This window comes from Chiloscyllium punctatum, chromosome 13, assembly GCF_047496795.1.
Source record: "Chiloscyllium punctatum isolate Juve2018m chromosome 13, sChiPun1.3, whole genome shotgun sequence".
Taxonomy (NCBI): Eukaryota; Metazoa; Chordata; class Chondrichthyes; order Orectolobiformes; family Hemiscylliidae; genus Chiloscyllium; species Chiloscyllium punctatum.
Genome location: NC_092751.1, coordinates 103738591 through 103757444, shown reverse-complemented (window position 1 = coordinate 103757444; position 18854 = coordinate 103738591). Strand labels below are relative to the sequence as shown.

At 45.7% G+C, this 18854-nt stretch overlaps 1 protein-coding gene across 4 annotated transcripts in view; it reads right to left on the bottom strand.

The window, feature by feature from the left end:
- The window catches only part of LOC140484740 (protein transport protein Sec24A-like), a 68904-nt gene that overhangs the window by 36745 nt on the left and 13305 nt on the right, over window positions 1–18854 (bottom strand). For all 4 annotated transcript variants that reach the window (XM_072583532.1, XM_072583536.1, XM_072583533.1 and 1 more), the window contains exons 3-10: window positions 17886–18058; window positions 14370–14472; window positions 12672–12798; window positions 9309–9418; window positions 7887–7999; window positions 6344–6462; window positions 4834–4889; window positions 4177–4377 (exon numbers count right to left, since the gene is read on the bottom strand). In XM_072583532.1, coding sequence (XP_072439633.1) covers window positions 4177–4377; window positions 4834–4889; window positions 6344–6462; window positions 7887–7999; window positions 9309–9418; window positions 12672–12798; window positions 14370–14472; window positions 17886–18058 — 1002 coding nt within the window. The remainder of the gene's footprint in view (window positions 1–4176; window positions 4378–4833; window positions 4890–6343; window positions 6463–7886; window positions 8000–9308; window positions 9419–12671; window positions 12799–14369; window positions 14473–17885; window positions 18059–18854) is intronic.

Here is an 18854-nt window from a genome sequence, read left to right as displayed (position 1 = left end):
TTAAAGATGATTAACAACAGCTTGTAATTTGAGGACATGAATATTTATCCCTCCTGATATCCCAACCTCCTCACAAGCATACACATATCTACCAGGCGAAGGAAAGCAAAAGAAAAAGGAATTTTTCTCTGCAGTGACATACTTGTAAAAGAAAAGCACTTTTAGCCATTAAGTTCTAGCTCTTGAAAGCAATAAGGTGTTCAGATAGTTGTGTGTCTGACAATCTGCCGCACATAGACAGATGTCACTGAACACATTGCTGCTGGATACGTTGCCTTTGCCATGAGTCAGGAAATAATCAAAGGCTTTTCATAGAAGATCAGCATGAGCAGGACTCCAGGTATCAGTCTGCACCTTCAACAGTGTCCCACTTGTAAAAACAGTCAGCTCTTTTCCCTGAAAAAATGTTCAAACCAACACAACCAGTAATTATCAGGCACCATGTGTTTTCCAAGAGATCCTTTGTTAAAAGAAGTTCCAATGGTTCTATTCATTAACTTTCTAAAAAGTAATCCAGGTATCTCCGAGGAACTAGAAATAAATCCTTCCACAATCCTTCAGATCTGAAATTCTTATAAAGGAATTTTAAGATGAATATTTCATCACAGAGGCACCCAGAGAGGAGGCAAAAGGCTTTGAAAGGATTGAACCAGAGCTGAGACAAAATAGATATCAACAAAGATTGGATTAGCTGAAGCTCTGTTCTCTCAGGAAGAAAAGGCTGAGGGTTGACTTAATCAAGATGTTTAAGATTATTAGGGAGTTTGACAGTATTCGTGTGGAGAACATGCTTTCATTTGTGGCAGAGAGCAAAACTAAGAATCATAAATTTAACATAATGATAATGTACAGTAGGAATTCAGGAAGAGCCTCTCTACCTACCTATAATGTGGCATTAACTGTCATAAATAGTTGTTGAGGTAAAGTATTGATTTGTGTAAGGGGATGTTACGACAAATGTCAGGGGGATAAAGGAATAAAAGGATTTATTTTATTCATTCATGGCATGTGAGCACTGATGGGCATTTATTGTCCCTCCCTAATTGCCCTTCAACTAAATGGCTCCTTCAGCCAGCTAAGAATCAAACAACTTGCTGTGGGCTGAGAGTCACATGAGTCACCAGGGAGATTTCTTTCCCTGTAGGATATTAATAACCAGATGTGTTTTTACAGCATCAAGGATAGTTTCATTGTCATACTTTCAATTTCAGATTTTATCAATGCAAGTTAAATCCCACCAGTTATCATAGTGTCATTTGAACCCACAATCCATCCCCCAGTACACTCAGAGGGTTAAAGGAGGAGGTTGGGAAATGGTTCATAAGCCATGAGACCAACTGACCTGGTCCAGGGGCATACGTTGTTCACCCGTGGGATATGGGCATCACTGGCTGACCAGTATTTATTACCTGTTCCTAGTTGCCCATGAGGAGGTGGTGATGAGCTGCCTTCTTGAACCGCTGCAGCCCACGTGCTGTAGTTTGACTCACAGTGCCCTCATGGAGGGAGTTCCAGCATTTTAACCCACTGACACTGAAGGAACATTGAAATCTTTCCAAGTCAGGATGGTGAGTGGTTTGGAGGGGAACTTGAAGGTGGTGTTCCATGTACCTGCTGCTCTTGTCCTTCTAGATGGAAGCGGTCATGGATTTGGAAGGTGCTAAGTAACTTTGGTGATTTTCTGCAGCACATCTTGGAGATAGTACATACTGCTGCTACTGAGCGTCAGTGGGGGAGAGAATGGATAGTTGTGGATGTGGTGCCAATCAGGTGGGCTGAACAAAGAACAGTACAACACAAGAAGAGGCACTTCGGCCCTCCCAGCCCATGCAGATATATATTCCTCGTCCAAATTAAAACTGTCTTCACCTGCAGGATCCGTATCCCTCTATTCCCTTCCTATTCATGTATTTGTCCAGGTGCTTCTTGAATGCTGCTATTGTGTCTGCTTCCACCATCTCCTCTGGCAACATGTTCCAGGCCCTCACTACCCTCTGTGTGAAAAACTTGCCTCGCACATCTCTTTTAAACTTCGTCTCCCTACACCTTGAACCTGTGACCCCTAGTAATTGACCCCTCCACCCTGGGAAAAAGCCACATATTTTCCACTCTACCCATGCCATTTACAATCCTATAAACTTCTATTAGGTCACCCCTCAACCTCCTGCATTCCAATGAAAACAAACCCAATCTATCCAACTTTCCCTCATAGCTAAAATCCCCCATTCCAGGCAAATCCCTGGCAAACCTTTCTTGTACCGTCTTCAAAGCATCTGCATCTTTCTGGTAGTGTGGTGACCAAAACTATATTCTAAGTGTGGCCTAACTGAAGTTCTGCAAAGCTGCAGTGTAACATTTCTGTCCTGTTACTCAATGCCCCTTCCACTAAAGGCAAGCATGCCATAGTCAAGAGTGCAGCGGGTCAGGCAGCATCCATGGAGCAGGAGAATCAATGTTTTGGACATCAGGATGAGGAAGGGCTTATGCCCGAAACATCGATTCTCCTGCTCCTCGGATGCTGTCTGACCTGCTGTGCTTTTCCAGCGCCACACGCTCAACTCTGATCTCCAGCTCTGCAGTCCTCACTTTCTCCAAGCGCACCATAGGCCTGTTTACTCCCTTATCTATCTGTACTGCCACCTTCAGTGATCTGTGGACTTGCACACCAAGATCTCTCTACAAGATACTCTGAAGGGTTCTGCCATTCACCATATAATTTCCACCTGTACTTGACCTTCCAAAATACATCGCACATAATTGTGTGGATTAAAATCTATCTGTCATCTTTCTGCCAATGTCTCCAACTGATTGAATCCTCTGACAATCCTCCTCACTACCTGCAACTCTACCATAAGACCATAAGACCTAGGAGTGGAAGTAAGGCCATTCGGCCCATCGAGTCCACTCCGCCATTCAATCATGGCTGATGCGCATTTCAGCTCCACTTGCCAGCATTCTCCCCGTAGCCCTTAATTCCTCTAGACAACAAGAACCTATCAATCTCGGCCTTGAAGACATTTAGCGTCAAGGCTTCCACTTCACTCTGCGGCAATGAATTCCACAGGCCCACCACTCTCTGGCTGAAGAAATGTCTCCGCATTTCTGTTCTGAAATGACCCCCTCTAATTCTAAGGCTGTGTCCACGGGTCCCAGTCTCCTCGCCTAACAGAAACAATTTTCTAGCATCCACCTTTTCAAAGCCATGTATTATTTTGTACGTCTCTATTAAGTCTCCCCTTAATCTTCTAAACTCCAACGAATACAATCCTAGTATCCTCAGCCGTTCCTCATATGCTAGACCTGTCATTCCAGGGATCATCCGTGTGAATCTCCACTGGACACGTTCCAGTGCCAATTTTTGTATCAACTGCAAACTTACTAATTAGACCAGCTACATTTTCCTCCAAATCATTTATGTAGATCACAAACAGCAGAGATCCCAGCACTGATCCCTGTGGTCATAACCCTTCATTCCGAAAAGCATCCTTCCACCACTACCCTCTGTCTCCCAAGCCAGTTCTGTATCCATCTTGCCAGCTCACCCTGATACCATGTGGCTTCACCTTTTGTACCATGAGAGGTACAAGGCTTTACTGAAGTCCATGTAGACAACATCAACCACTTGTCCCTCAATTATCGTCATCATCTCCTCAAAAAACTCCATTAAGTTCGCGAGGTCTTATCTCCCCTGCACAAAACCATGCTGTCTATCGCTAATAAGTCCATTTGCTTCTAAATGCGTATAGATCTTGTCCCGAAGAATCTTTTTGAATAACTTCCTGACCACTGATGCGAGGCTCACAGACCTGTAATTTTCTGGATTATCCCTGCTATCTTTCTTAAACAATGGGACAACACTGGTTGATCTCCACTCAGATGCTGGAGATCAGAGTCGAGAGTGTGGGGCTGGAAAAGCACAGCAGGTCAGGCAGCATCTGAGGAGCAGGAGAATCGATGTTTTGGGCATAAACCCTTCATCAGGATTCAATATTGTCCATGGGTTGCTTTGTCTTGGATGGTGTCAAGCTTCTTGAGTGTTATTAGAGCTGCACTCGTCTAGGCAAGTGGGGAGCATTCTATTGCACACTAATTCTGTATAGTTTTTGAACCATCACTTTCTGAACAGCAAGGTTCCTCCCCTAATGTAACAGATCACTGAGAAGAACCTTGACCTACCAGTGTGCTATCACCGGGATCCTCCCGGGGTTGCAAGGACCCACAGCCTTCATTGGGTAACTGGGTGAGAAATACAGTCATGCGCCCACCACTGAACTTCAGGAGTTTCTGAGCAGCCTGCAGTGCAGGTCCAAATGCACACAATGTCTTCTGAGTGGCTCTGAACGCAACCGGGAATTCCTCAAGTAGAGCGACAACAAGCTGTGGTAGAAATGTGGAGAATTAGTGAGCAAATATACCAGGGAGAGTCACACTCACATATACAGCCGCGAAGGAACAGAGTCATATCAATCTTTGAGCATCTCTACAAATGTGATTCAGGCTTTCCATGATTTATCAAAGGATGTATAAGGGTAAGACCATTGAGAATGTATTGACGGGTCTCAGGTTTTTCGCTATCTCTCCCTTATTGTTTAGGGCTTTCACAATAAAGAGGTAAGGAAACAGCTCATCATTAATCTTTATTGAAAAGTACGTTGTTTCAATCCATTACCTGTAGCCAGTGTGTGCCCAGTCCCAGTGTTGTTCACAAACAGGGAACACATCTGGGGTTTGTAACCGGACGAGGTTGCCCTTGGCTTGACTGAGGGGGAGGAAGGAGCATGGTTCTGACTTTACTGAACTGCAGCAGTTTTATTGGAAGGGGATTCACATTACCTGTCGGCTTTGTTGAAGATTCACCAACAATGTTTCTTCATTTGGAGTGAAGATATCTGAAAGAAGCCCAACATCATGCAATCATTATAAAGGCTCAGTCATTGCAAACTCTATCCAGCATCAGAAACATAATGGCTTCCTCTTGATCCAAGTGCAGCAGCAGTTTGTGCTACTCACACACAGAGAGAAGCTCACTAAGGCTCCTTCAACAGCACCTTCCAATCTGGAGGAGGACAAAGTCAGCAGATCCCTGCCTATTAGAGCATTGGTTTTCAGTGTTACCCAGTGTATTGAGAGCAATACTCAAATATCAACAAGGGAATAGGTTCTATTTAGCCAGGCTGGTCCATTATTAAGAAATAAGGCTAAATGCAATAAAGCAAACTGCTTGTCAATCTCCTTTTATATTCTTTCACAGGATGTGGACAAAGCCAGTGTTTGCAGTCCAACCCTAATTGCCCGTGAAGGTATTTTCAATTAACTTGACACGCCTCTGGAGCAGGTGGGATTTGAACCCAGGTCTTCTAATGGTAACCATGATACCACAAGAGCTCTTCCTAATGGCCCTTCCTAACCACCCTTGAATTCAGTGTGGGTGGATAAGATTCAATCCCATTGCTGAGAGTCTAGAGTCACGCGTAGGCCAGACCAGGTAAGGAGGGCAGATGTTTTTCCCTAAAGACCATTGGCAAACCAGATGGACTTTTACAACAATTGATGATCGTTGTCATTGATTCAGAAATCTAAAACAGACAAAGACCCTTCAGCCCATTGGGTCCACACCAATCAAAGCCTCTCACTATTCTAATCCCATTAAGTCTTGTGAGCTTTGGCATCGCAAGTGCACATCTAAATGCTTCTTCAATGTTGAGGGTTTCTGCCTCTCCCACCCTTACAGACAGTGAGTTCCAGACACCCATCACCCTCTGAGTGAAAATGATTCTCCTCAAATGGCCACCATGACAGCTCAAGATTTTATTAAGTGAATTTAAATTTCACCATCTACTGAGGCGGGATTTGAACATATGACTCTGGAATGTCTTTTTTTTAAAAATATTTTTTCGTAGGTGAGGGCATCACTGGCTAGCCAGCATTTATTGCCCACCACCATTGCCTAGAGGGCAGTTATGAATCAACCACATTGCTGTGGGTCTGGAGTCACATGGAGGCCAGACCAGGTAAGGATGGCAGATTCCCCTCCCTAAGCGCATCAGTGAACCAGATGGGGTTTTCCTGACAATCAGCAGTGGTCATTGTTCGTTCTTAATTCCATCTTTTTTAAAAACTGAATTCAATCTTCACAATCTGCCATGGTAGAATTCAAACCCAGGTCCCCAGAACACTACTAGGGACAATGGGTTAATAGTCTAGGCAATAGTACCACTTGGCCAATGTCTCTCCACCTACACAAGTCACTGAATCAATAGTCCCAAGACTTTACCACGATGGCACCATATACACCAACCCATTCCCCCATCCCCCCAACTCTCCAATTGCACTAAAAACTTACCATTAATCTCAGTCAAAACCATCATGCGGGGTCGAGACAGGTTGCTGTGCAACTGGTAGAAGTTCACGTTGTTGTCAAATGTAATGAACCCAATCCGGGTCCGTGAATCACCTGGTAACCTAGGTAACAGAGACAGGATAAAGGTTTGGACAGTTGGTCCCTGTGCTAACCTGTTTTAAGTGTAATCTGACTGCCACTGGGCTGCAGGGAGATCCAGCCTAATGATGTGAGAGGACGTGCACAGAACGAGGAAAGCCCCAGGTAATCCATCAAACCTCTCCTTTAACTGACCATCCACTTAATCATCTTCCACAAACTCTCTCCATCCCGGGATACAAATGGAGCTCCATTCAATATTGATCAGAGCCACAGGGTGAGGATTAGTTTCCATTTCATGGATTGATTGCTAATGACTAATTTTGCAGATATTTTCTCCACGATGGGATTTTTACTCTTTTTTTTCTGGCTTTCCCAGAGAGGTGCCATGGGTTCAGATTGGTTAGACCACTTTTGGAACACTACATTCAATTATGGTCACCCTGCTACAGAAAAATTATTGTGAAAGTTGAAAGGGTTCAGGAAAGATTTAGAAGGATGTTTCTAGGGTTGGAGGGTTTGAGCTATATAGAGGCTGAATAGGCTGGGGCTGTTTCTCTGGAGTGTCAGAGGCTGAGGAGTGACTTTATAGAAGTTTATAAAACTATGAGAGGCACTTATTATCCAATCCTCATTATCCAGAATGTATTAAGAGTCAATCATATTGCTGTGGGTCTGGCGTCACATGTCGGCCAGAGCAGGTCAGGACAGCAGTTTCTTTAACTAAAGGGCATTAGTGAACCAGATGGGGTTTTATGACATTTGATAACAGTCAACATTAAACAAAATTCATTCTAAACATTTGTCCCCATTCAATTCAAATCTCATTATCCTAACAGTAAGCTTGAACCCTGGACTCCAGGTCTCTGGATTAAGAGTCTAGCGATAACACCACTGAGCATCGGAATGTAGAGTGGTATCTCTATGATGGACGTGACGGTTTACAGTTGTATGGATCAGGCTGAATGGATGATGACGGTCAAATTGTGCCTATCATTGTTCGTTGCTGACTGTGTGTCACAGCCTCAGGATCCAGTACCGTGGCTGCTGCCTTGTCTAAGGCACTTTCGATCAGTTCAGGCAGACAGTGGAGGTCCTGCTGACCTGACTGAGTGGATCGTGTGAGAATAGAGATCCCAGGGGCATATCCAAGGGACTCCTCCAGTGATTGCATCAACACACTTCCTCTGCAAGTGCTATGCTATGACAGGCATTCTGTACACAGTAAGTTCCCAAATCGAAGGCAAACCTGAGGTTTTGAGTTCTTGCTGGCTCTGTGGGGTTTGTTTCCCAAGAACATCACTCTCCTTCCCACCCTCCAAACAAAAATTATGATTAATTTTACATTTTACAGTAAGAAAATATTTTGACCATGGACCCAGATTTACACCAACTTGTTTCCTTCATTTGGAAAATACCTTCAGAAACAGAATGCAGAGTGCCTCACCTGTCCAGGTTCTCCAGCAGCGTTTTGCAGACAATTGCCAGGTAACCAGTTTCCACTGCATTGTAGCTGACATCAAACAGAAACAGGTATGTTACAGGTCGAGGGCGTTTAGCCTGAGCAAGGATGGGGAGAGTCCAATCAGTGACGTCAATCTCCTAACAATCACACCAATAGTTTGAGTAATTGGTGGTCAGTCGATGGTCAGTGCGGAGGCGTTGGCCAGTAATTAGGGGTGAAAGGTCTTCACCTCAACTGACCACCCAGAGGGTAATTCACTGCTCCCTATGAATTCAAGCAAAGCAGGTAGCAGCCAGCATCCCTCCCCTACTCCCATAGTCAGGTCGAGTTAGAGAGAGGGACTGGTCAAAGGCCGGGAACACATCACTTACCTCTCACAGGTGTTCAGCACAATGACACAGAATACCTAATCCCCCAAGGGGCTCTGTACCCTGAGGGAAGGTGTACTTCATTGTGTGTAGTGGGAAAGGGTGTTTGCACAATGTGATAGGGTGTTGCTGGGACAGGTGCCATGTGCAGTGGGACAGGCTGTGACTGGTATGGAATGAAGTCAATATTTTTATGGGATGTGACTGGCCTTGCACAGGGCAGCACTTATTGCCCATTCAGAGGAGAGTTAATTGTCAGGTGTATTTCTGTGAAAATCAAGTGTAGGCTAGAACAGGTACAGATGGCAGACTTTTTTCACCCCCCACTTTAGTCATTAATGAACCAGCTGGATTTTTACAATGACTGATAGTAGTCATCATTAGGGACCAGGTTTTTAATCTCACCCTCTGCCATGCTGGGATTTAAAACCAACTCACCGAAGCATTAGGCCTGGGGTTCTGGATTACTAGGAGAAAGTGAGGACAGCAGATGCTGGAGATCAGAGTTGAAAATGTGTTGCTGGAAAAGCGCAGCAGGTCAGGCAGCATCCAAGGAACAGGAGAATCGACGTTTCAGGCATAAGCCCTTCTTCGGGTTTATGCCCGAAATGTCGATTCTCCTGTTCCTTGGATGCTGCCTGACCTGCTGCGCTTTTCCAGCAACACATTTTCAGTTCTGGATTACTAGGTTAGTAATATTACCACAGCCTCCACCAAGCGAGCACAGGTAATGGATACAAACCAAAGGCAACACGGGGGAAAGGTTGATGCAGAGGGTGGCTAGGATCTGGATTCACTTCCTGAGACTCTGGTGAAAGTAGATTCCATTGTAGCTTTCAAAAGAGAATTGGACAAGCAACTGAAGAGGAAAGGTGACTTGTAAAAGGCCAGGGAGTGGGACTAGCTGATGTAGCAGTTACAAAGAGCTAGGACAGGTACAACAGACTGAGCGGCCTCCTCCTGTGCTGTGCTCGCTCCATGATTCCACGCACCCGGTGTTGCCGGCACAGGCATTGTGCGGTAAAATACCTTGTACCTGATATTCTAGAGGTACCATGAATTCCACAGCTGCGTGCTGCAGTTCAGGACGACTGCGTGGGTTACAGTAGCTGCCAGTCATGGGATCAAAGAGGAAATTCCCAGGAACTGGAGGAGGAAACAAATTGAATAGTGAGCACCAACTGATCCAGATTCCTCTGCCACACTCTCTCCTTCAACAAATCCTGTTCACTTTCCACTCGAATCCTTATTGACTTCCCACCCAGTGAACTGATTTCAACAGCTGTGTTCTAGGCTCCGGTGTTCTTTGCTACATTTACCTTCTCATCCATTTCCTTGTCCACCTCTCCTGTTATGGTCAACCCGAATTCCTGCCATTGGAATCTCTCCACCCATCTCACCCCCACCTCCCACCAGGTCCCTGGAATTCTCTATCACAGCCCCCAGACCTTGCCTGTCATTCAAAGGCCATTCTCCATCCTTCGGATGCCCCCCCCTCCCCCTGTTTTAGTTTAATAATAACATTAGGCACAGGAATAGGCCATTTGGCCCCCAGAGCCCATTCCACCATGAAATAAGATCCAATTGTAGCCTTAACTTCATCTTTCTGCCTTGATTCTTGATTCCCTTGTCATTCAGTAATGTCTGATTCAGCTTTGAATACATTCAGTGGCTACACTCTGGGAGAGAGAACTCCGAATACTAATGACTCACCAAGAGTAGAAATTCCTCCACTTCTCCATCTTAAATGGGGGAGCCCCGCATTTTGGAACCTTGTCCCTGGTCTAGATTCCTCATGACAGGAAACATCCTTTCAGCATTCATCTTGGAAAGTCCCCTCAGAATCTTACATGTTTTATTGAAATAATTTCCCATTCTGATGAATTCTAATGAGTATAGGCCCAAACCTTTGGCTAGTGTTCTGCTGCTTGGCTTGGCTTGGCTGAACAAGTTTGAACCACCTTTGGACATCGTCAAGTTGCGAATGAAAAAACCTACTCTGTCTTTGTTGGTGTTGAGCTTCATGATTGTTGTTGGAGCTGTAGCACTTCCAGGTAAGTGAAGGACATTCATCACATCAAACCTGGGTTACCTCTGTCCCTTACCTCTTAATGGTCATTGCAGTTAGCCTTATGTCAAGGGCAGAGAGAAAGTTGGCCAACTTTCCTCAGCACACACAGGAGGAAGGGGCAGAAACCTACCTGACTAGGGCCACAACACTTGTTACCTTCCCCCGAGACTGCTGGTCACTGTGGAAAAATCTGCAAAGTGTTACTCACTAAGCCAAGCCCGCCATTTAAACAAGTTTAAGCCAGAACAAGTTACAATTCCCATCAGTTGATAAACATTTCTGATTATATCAGTTACTAATTGTGCGTTGTTCACAGGTGCCTTTTCAATTAGCAGATGTGCAACCTTCCCTTACATGATAATGAGATCAGTCATTCTGCTGGGCTCTGTATTCTTGTAAAATTCAATTACAGGATGATGACATTGCTGGCCAGGCCAGCATTTATTGCCCTTTGCTGAGAGTCTGGACTCTTGTGTAGTCCAGACTAGGTAAGGATGGCAGTTTCATTCCTTAAAAAGGATAGTATTGAACCAGATGGGCTTTCCAACAATGGTCAGCATTAGTCTCTTGATTCCAGACTTCTTTGTTATTGAATTTAAATGCCACCGTGGCAGGATTCGAACTGGGGTCCCCAGAATAGCTAAACAGGCCAGTGATAATACCACTCGGCCTTCACCTCCCCCTAAGTAGTGAAGTAACCATTAGATGTCGCAACTGAATTGTGCATAGAATAGAAGAGCATCCCTACAGTGTGGAACCAAGCCCACACCAACCCTCTGAAGAGTAACCCACCCTGACCCATTCCCCTACTATTCTATATTTACCCCTGACTAGTGTATGTGACCTACACATTCTTAAGCACTATGGGCAATTTAGCATGGCCAATTCACCTAACTGCACATCTTTGGATTGTGGAAACAGGAGAATGTGCAAACTCCACACAGACAGTCGCCTCAGGCAGGATTTGAACCCAGGTCCCTGGCGCTGTGAGGCAGCAGTGCTAACCACTGAGCCACTGAGCACTATGCATGTTCAAGCTATTTTGGTTTTCTCTGGTGCCTTGCTCCAGAAAACTTTGCTCCAACTACACACTCCCAAGTTATCCAAGATTCTCCACTGGATTTTAAACATGAACTTAAACTTCAGTTTGGCCACTGACTGTTCTGAAAGCAAACCAAGTCGGATATATAGCAGGTTTGCCTGCTTCCAATGTTGCTGGGAATGAAGGCTTTGAGATACAAAGATAGTCTGGATAGGCTGGGACATTTTTCACTGGAGCGTAGGAGATTGAGGGGTGAACTTATTGAGATTTAAGAAGTCATAAAGGGCATAATAGATAAGGTGAATGACAAGGGTCTTTTCTTTCGGGTAGGGGAGCTCAAAATTAGTGGGCATATTTTTAAGGAGAGAGGAGAAAGATTCGCAAATGACTTGAGGGGTAACTTTTTTTTTTACACAGAGAGCGGTTCATGTGTGGAATGAACTTTCAGAGGAAGTGGCGGATGTGGGCACAATTATAACATTTAAAAGACATTTGGATAAGTGCATGGGTAGAAAAGGTTTGGAGGGTTACAGGCCAAATGGCGGCAGGTTGGACTCGTTCAGTTTGGGAACATGGTCAGCATGGACTGGTGGAACTGAAGGGTCTGTTTTCATGCTATGCAATTCTCTGACTCTCTGTGGGGAGTGACAGGATCAGTTAGGACTGTATTCACTGGCATTTAGAAAAGTAGCTGGTGTTCTGATAGAAACCTATAAACTTCTAACAGGATTAGACAGGACAGGTGCAAGACGGATGTTCCCGATGACCAGGGAGATTAGAACCGGGGTTCCTGTCAATTAAGTCAGAGATAAGGAGGAGTATTTACAGCCAGAGAGTGGGGAGCCTCTGGAATTCTCTGCCATGGAAACTGGTTGCGGCCAAAACATTGAAGACTTTCAAGAACAATATGGATACAATTCTTAGGAATAGAGGGATCAAAGGATATGAGGACAAAGCAGGAACAGGGTATGGAGTAGGATGAAATCAATTAGGAGAAAGTGAGGACTGCAGATTCTGGAGATCAGAGTAGAGAGTGTGGTGCTGGAAAAGCACAGCCGGTCAGGAAGCATCCAAGGAGCAGAAGAGTCAACGTTTCAGGTATAAGTCCTTCATCAGGAATGAGGAAGCCCCCTGACCTGCTGTGCTTTTCCAGCACCACAATCTCGGCTGCGGAGTAGGACGGTCAGCCATGTTGGATGGTGGAGCAAGGTTGAATGGTTGAATGGCTTACCCCGCTCTTATTTTCTATGTTTCTATGCAAGTCAATTGCCAGCATGTGCTCCTACCATCATTGAGTGAGAAACAAACGTTGCATTTCCAGTGTTGCTGATCGATGAAGGCGGTGAAGGGGTTGATGTAGGTCTGACATGACGAGCAGCGAGGGGGGACATCAGTGATCAGCAGTGGAGGCTCCTGACAACCAGGGGAAAACAGTCAAGTTACCCTCTTGTACCAATACTGCATTCACAAGGAACAACATGGCTTTATCACTGCTCCCAACTTAGCTGAGCATCATCAACACTCTAGGATTGAAACACTAACCTCCAACAATACGGCCTGAAGCAAAAATCCATGGGGACATTTAAAAAAAAATCTTTGGAGAAAATAATTCTTTGGATAAATTTGGCAGTTATAAAAGGATTGGACCATCAGGGAGCAATATAAAAAGGCAACTTTGCCGAGGGGTGGAGATTATCCAATCAGGCAGTGAAGAGTCTGCCTGCTTTCTGCTTGGCTGTGGGACACACCATCGAATCCCTACAGTGTGGAAGCAGGCCATTCAGCCCATTGAGTCCACACTGACCCCCCCTGAAGAGTATCCCACCCAGACCCACCCCCTACCCTTGTAATCCCCATAGCTAACCCACCTCATCTGCATTTCCCTAGACATTATGGGCAACTTCACATGGCCAATCCAGCTGACCTGCACATCTTTGGACTGTGGGAGGTAACTGGACCACTCGGAGGAAACCCACACAGACACTGGGAGAATGTGCAAACTCCACACAGACAGTCATCCGAGGCTGGAATCGAACCCAGATCTCTGGTGCTGTGAGGCACCACTGAGCCACCGTGCTGCCATGATGATACAGGAGTCAAGTGGCCAATGTGTGGGGCATGTGCTGGTAGAAAGTCATGTGATGGTTCCACCTGGTCCAACCCCAGGCTTGGCAGCTCCAGTGCAGCAGCACAGTTGTTTGGAAGGTGAATTTATTAAGATCCAGCACATTCCATTAGGAATGATGTACTAATGCTATTATGTAAGATTTACCATGGAGCAGTACACTGGTCTGGTGCTTCAGTCAGTCATATCCCTACCTCTGAGATCATCATTTCGTATTGAAGTCCCCCTCCAGGGCCTGTTAACCACAGAAAGGGCGATCATCCCACAGCCAAACAGGTGAGAACCACCCTGCTGTTCCTTCCAATATGTCCATGGCAGGCACAAAGATTACAGATCTTTGTTTACAGATTTACAAATTTCTGTAAAGCCGTGTTTAGCATAGAGTGGGTGCCCCTCAATCTTTTGCCATCAGTTCGCTCTAAGCAGAGAGAGAAACAGAGGACTCTGGCATTAAAAGTAGAGTAGAAGTAGACCGAGATTGTGTGGAAATCTCAGAAAGTCACAAAATTGCTGTACAAGGCTATGGTCAGCATATTGGTCCAGCATAGTGGCCAATTCTGGTCATCTAGCATAAGAAGGACCATTTTGCTTTTGATAAGGAGCAACACTGATGATCCTATTTATCAAGGATCAAGCAATACAGCAACAGGACTGGACTAATCAGCCACTCAAGCCTCCTCTGTCACTTGGCTAATGTACACTTCAATCTGATCTATTTCTTTTCTATATCCTTTGATCCAGTTACCAAACAAGAGAGAAAAGAAAATCAAAGGTTCTCAATATTGAAAACTGATTCTGAAATTAAGGCACATTTGAGGATTTTCACAACCTGAGGGAATGTTCATTCCATTCGACTCACCCTGGAATCCTTGAACGGTTGGAAGATCAGACCCAGAGGAAGTTTCACCTGTTTCAGCAGTGCCAGAGTCTGTGGAATATTCACCAGTGTACACTGAAACACACTAGAGCAGCAAACAGTTACACTGCAGCATTGTTGCACTGTGAATTCTACAGACAGAAAGCAACTTGCTACAGACCCCTCCTTCCCACACCCATGGAATGTGCCCATACTTGCTTGAATCTCACGACTGACTGCGAATCAGAAACAGAAACTAAAAGCAAAATACCGCGGATGCTAGAAATCTGAAACAAACACATAAAATCAGCAGGTGTAGCACCATCCATGCAGAAGAGTTATCCCAGACTTCAAACATTAACACTGTTTTTCTCACTCCACAGATGCCGCCAGACCCAGTGAGTTTTTCTCTAGCACTTTCTGTTTTCATATCAGATTTCCAGGATCTGCAGTACTTTATTTTTATATTTTCACCTCTCTTCAGTTCCAATCATGTCATGCTAGACTCAAAGCGTAACTCTGTTTCTCTCTACACAGATGCTGTCAGACCTGCTGAGTTTCACCAGAACTGTTGATCACAACCACAGAGGACGCAGGTATCTCCAGCAATTTCTGATTTTGAAACAGAGCTAACGTTTTGAGTGGAGTCACTCTTTGTCAGAACTGAAGGAGAAACGTGATGTGGTCAATGCTGTTGAAAGAGAACAAAAGTTCTTTACAACTTTTATTACAATGGCTAAGTACAGACCCAACTTGTTCAAACTTTCCTCTTAAGAAAACCCCTACATCCCCAAAATCAGCTGAATTTTTTTCATTTGTTCATGGAATGGGTGGGGCGTAATTGTCTTGGCTAACATTGAATGCCCATAGGATCATAGATTCCCTACAGTGTGAAAACAGGCCCTTCGGCCCAACAGATCCACACCAACCCTCTGAAGAGTAACCCAACCAGACCCATCCCCTTACCCTATATTTACCCCTGACTAATGCACCCTAACCTACACATCCCTGAACACTATGGGAATTTAGCATTGCCAATTCACCCTGACCTGCACATCATTGGACTGTGGGATGAAACCAGAGCACCCAAAGGAAACCCACGCAGACACAGGGCGAATGCGCAAACTCCACACAGACAGTCGCCTGAAGCTGGAATCAAACCCAAGTCCCTGGCGCCGTGAGGCAGCAGTGCTAACCACTGAGCCACCGTGCCAGCCCAGTGATGTCCATCTCTGATTGCCCTGGAGAAGATGGTAATAAGCTGCCTTCTTGCCCCCAGCCAATATTGCTCTGAGCTTGTGAACAGCAAGTTTTCTGTCAGTGTTAGCTGTACAGGTATCCCACCGTGCTTTCTGTCAGTGTTAGCTGTACAGGTATCCCACCGTCCTTTCTGTCTGTGTTAGCTGTACAGGTATCCCACCGTCCTTTCTGTCTGTGTTAGCTGTACAGGTATCCCACTGTCCTTTCTGTCAGTGTTAGCTGTACAGGTATCCCACCGTGCTTTCTGTCAGTGTTAGCTGTACAGGTATCCCACCGTCCTTTCTGTCTGTGTTAGCTGTACAGGTATCCCACCGTCCTTTCTGTCAGTGTTAGCTGTACAGGTATCCCACCGTCCTTACTGTCTGTGTTAGGTGTACAGGTATCCCACCGTCCTTTCTGTCAGTGTTGGCTGTACAGGTATCCCACTGTCCTTACTGTCTGTGTTAGGTGTACAGGTATCCCACCGTCCTTACTGTCTGTGTTAGGTGTACAGGTATCCCACCGTCCTTACTGTCTGTGTTAGGTGTACAGGGATCCCACCGTCCTTTCTGTCAGTGTTAGCTGTACAGGTATCCCACCATCCTTACTGTCTGTGTTAGGTGTACAGGGATCCCACCGTCCTTACTGTCTGTGTTAGCTGTACAGGTATCCCACCGTCCTTTCTGTCAGTGTTAGGTGTACAGGTATCCCACCGTCCTTTCTGTCTGTGTTAGGTGTACAGGGATCCCACCGTCCTTTCTGTCTGTGTTAGCTGTACAGGTATCCCACCGTCCTTTCTGTCAGTGTTAGCTGTACAGGGATCCCACCGTCCTTTCTGTCAGTGTTAGTTGTACAGGGATCCCACCGTCCTTTCTGTCTGTGTTAGCTGTACAGGTATCCCACCGTCCTTTCTGTCAGTGTTAGCTGTACAGGTATCCCACCGTGCTTTCTGTCAGTGTTAGCTGTACAGGGATCCCACCGTCCTTTCTGTCTGTGTTAGCTGTACAGGTATCCCACTGTCCTTTCTGTCAGTGTTAGCTGTACAGGTATCCCACCGTCCTTTCTGTCTGTGTTAGCTGTACAGGTATCCCACTGTCCTTTCTGTCAGTGTTAGCTGTACAGGTATCCCACCGTGCTTTCTGTCAGTGTTAGCTGTACAGGTATCCCACCGTCCTTTCTGTCTGTGTTAGCTGTACAGGTATCCCACCGTCCTTTCTGTCAGTGTTAGCTGTACAGGTATCCCACCGTCCTTACTGTCTGTGTTAGGTGTACAGGTATCCCACCGTCCTTTCTGTCAGTGTTGGCTGTACAGGTATCCCACTGTCCTTACTGTCTGTGTTAGGTGTACAGGTATCCCACCGTCCTTACTGTCTGTGTTAGGTGTACAGGTATCCCACCGTCCTTACTGTCTGTGTTAGGTGTACAGGGATCCCACCGTCCTTTCTGTCAGTGTTAGCTGTACAGGTATCCCACCATCCTTACTGTCTGTGTTAGGTGTACAGGGATCCCACCGTCCTTACTGTCTGTGTTAGCTGTACAGGTATCCCACCGTCCTTTCTGTCAGTGTTAGGTGTACAGGTATCCCACCGTCCTTTCTGTCTGTGTTAGGTGTACAGGGATCCCACCGTCCTTTCTGTCAGTGTTAGCTGTACAGGTATCCCACTGTCCTTTCTGTCAGTGTTAGGTGTACAGGTATCCCACCGTCCTTACTGTCTGTGTTAGGTGTACAGGTATCCCACCGTCCTTTCTGTCAGTGTTAGCTGTACAGGTATCCCACCGTCCTTTCTGTCAGTGTTAGCTGTACAGGTATCCCACCGTCCTTTCTGTCTGTGTTAGGTGTACAGGTATCCCACCGTCCTTTCTGTCTGTGTTAGGTGTACAGGTATCCCACCGTCCTTTCTGTCTGTGTTAGGTGTACAGGGATCCCACCGTCCTTACTGTCTGTGTTAGGTGTACAGGGATCCCACCGTCCTTTCTGTCTGTGTTAGCTGTACAGGTATCCCACCGTCCTTTCTGTCAGTGTTAGCTGTACAGGGATCCCACCGTCCTTTCTGTCAGTGTTAGTTGTACAGGGATCCCACCGTCCTTTCTGTCTGTGTTAGCTGTACAGGTATCCCACCGTCCTTTCTGTCAGTGTTAGCTGTACAGGTATCCCACCGTGCTTTCTGTCAGTGTTAGCTGTACAGGGATCCCACCGTCCTTTCTGTCTGTGTTAGCTGTACAGGTATCCCACCGTCCTTTCTGTCTGTGTTAGGTGTACGGGTATCCCACCGTCCTTACTCTGAGCAGCAGTTCAGTTTCCGGAGGTGGGTGCTGAGGATTGGCTCAGGTGCCGTGGATGGTTCAGCCCGTGGGACATCCCTCTGCTGAAGGAGGTTGATTGGCCACATGTGGCCTGGCTGGGAGTTCAGGTCAGACGCTGACTCCCGTAACTGCTCCATGCAGAACGTATCCTGCCAGGACAGCAACAGAGCAAAATCACCAACTAGACATGACACTCGGAAAAAAGGAAGAAACGGCCTAAGGTTTCTTTTTTGTTTGTTCAGTGAAAAAAATACATATTCATGTATACCCCACAGGAACTTCCTAGTTAATTTTCCTTTTTTTACACAGGATAAGGATGTTGCAGGTTAGGCAGCATTTAGTACCCATCGGGCAGTTGAGAGTCAACCACATTGCTGTGGGTCTGCAATCACATGTAGGCCAGACCAGGTAGGGAATGCAAATTTCCTTCTCTAAAGGGCATTAGTGAACCAGATGTTTATTTCCAACAATTGGCAATGGATTTATAGTAGTCATTTGATTCTTAATTCTAAATATTACCTAAGACAGAGGTCAGAGGTAGTTGTTTTACTCAGACAGTAGTATTGGTGTAGAATGGCCTGCCTGCAACATTAGCAGACTTGCCAACTTTAAGGACATTTAAATGGTCATTGGAGTGACATGTGGAATAGTGTAAGTTAGATGGGCTTCAGACTGGGTTCACAGGTCGGTGCAACATCAAGGGCCAAAGGGCCTGTACAGCACTGTAATCTTCTTCATTTATTGAATTCAAATTCCACCAAGGCAGGATTTGAACCCAGGCCCTCAGAACATTAAGTGGGGCTCTAGATTAACAATCCAGCAATAATACCACTCGGCCATTGACTCCCCTAGCGAAGCCCCTTCCTTACACCAGGTTAGAAATCGACAAGGGTAAACGCAGGAAGAAGGTTCGGGATGACTGGGAAGTCCAGAACCAGGGGGTCA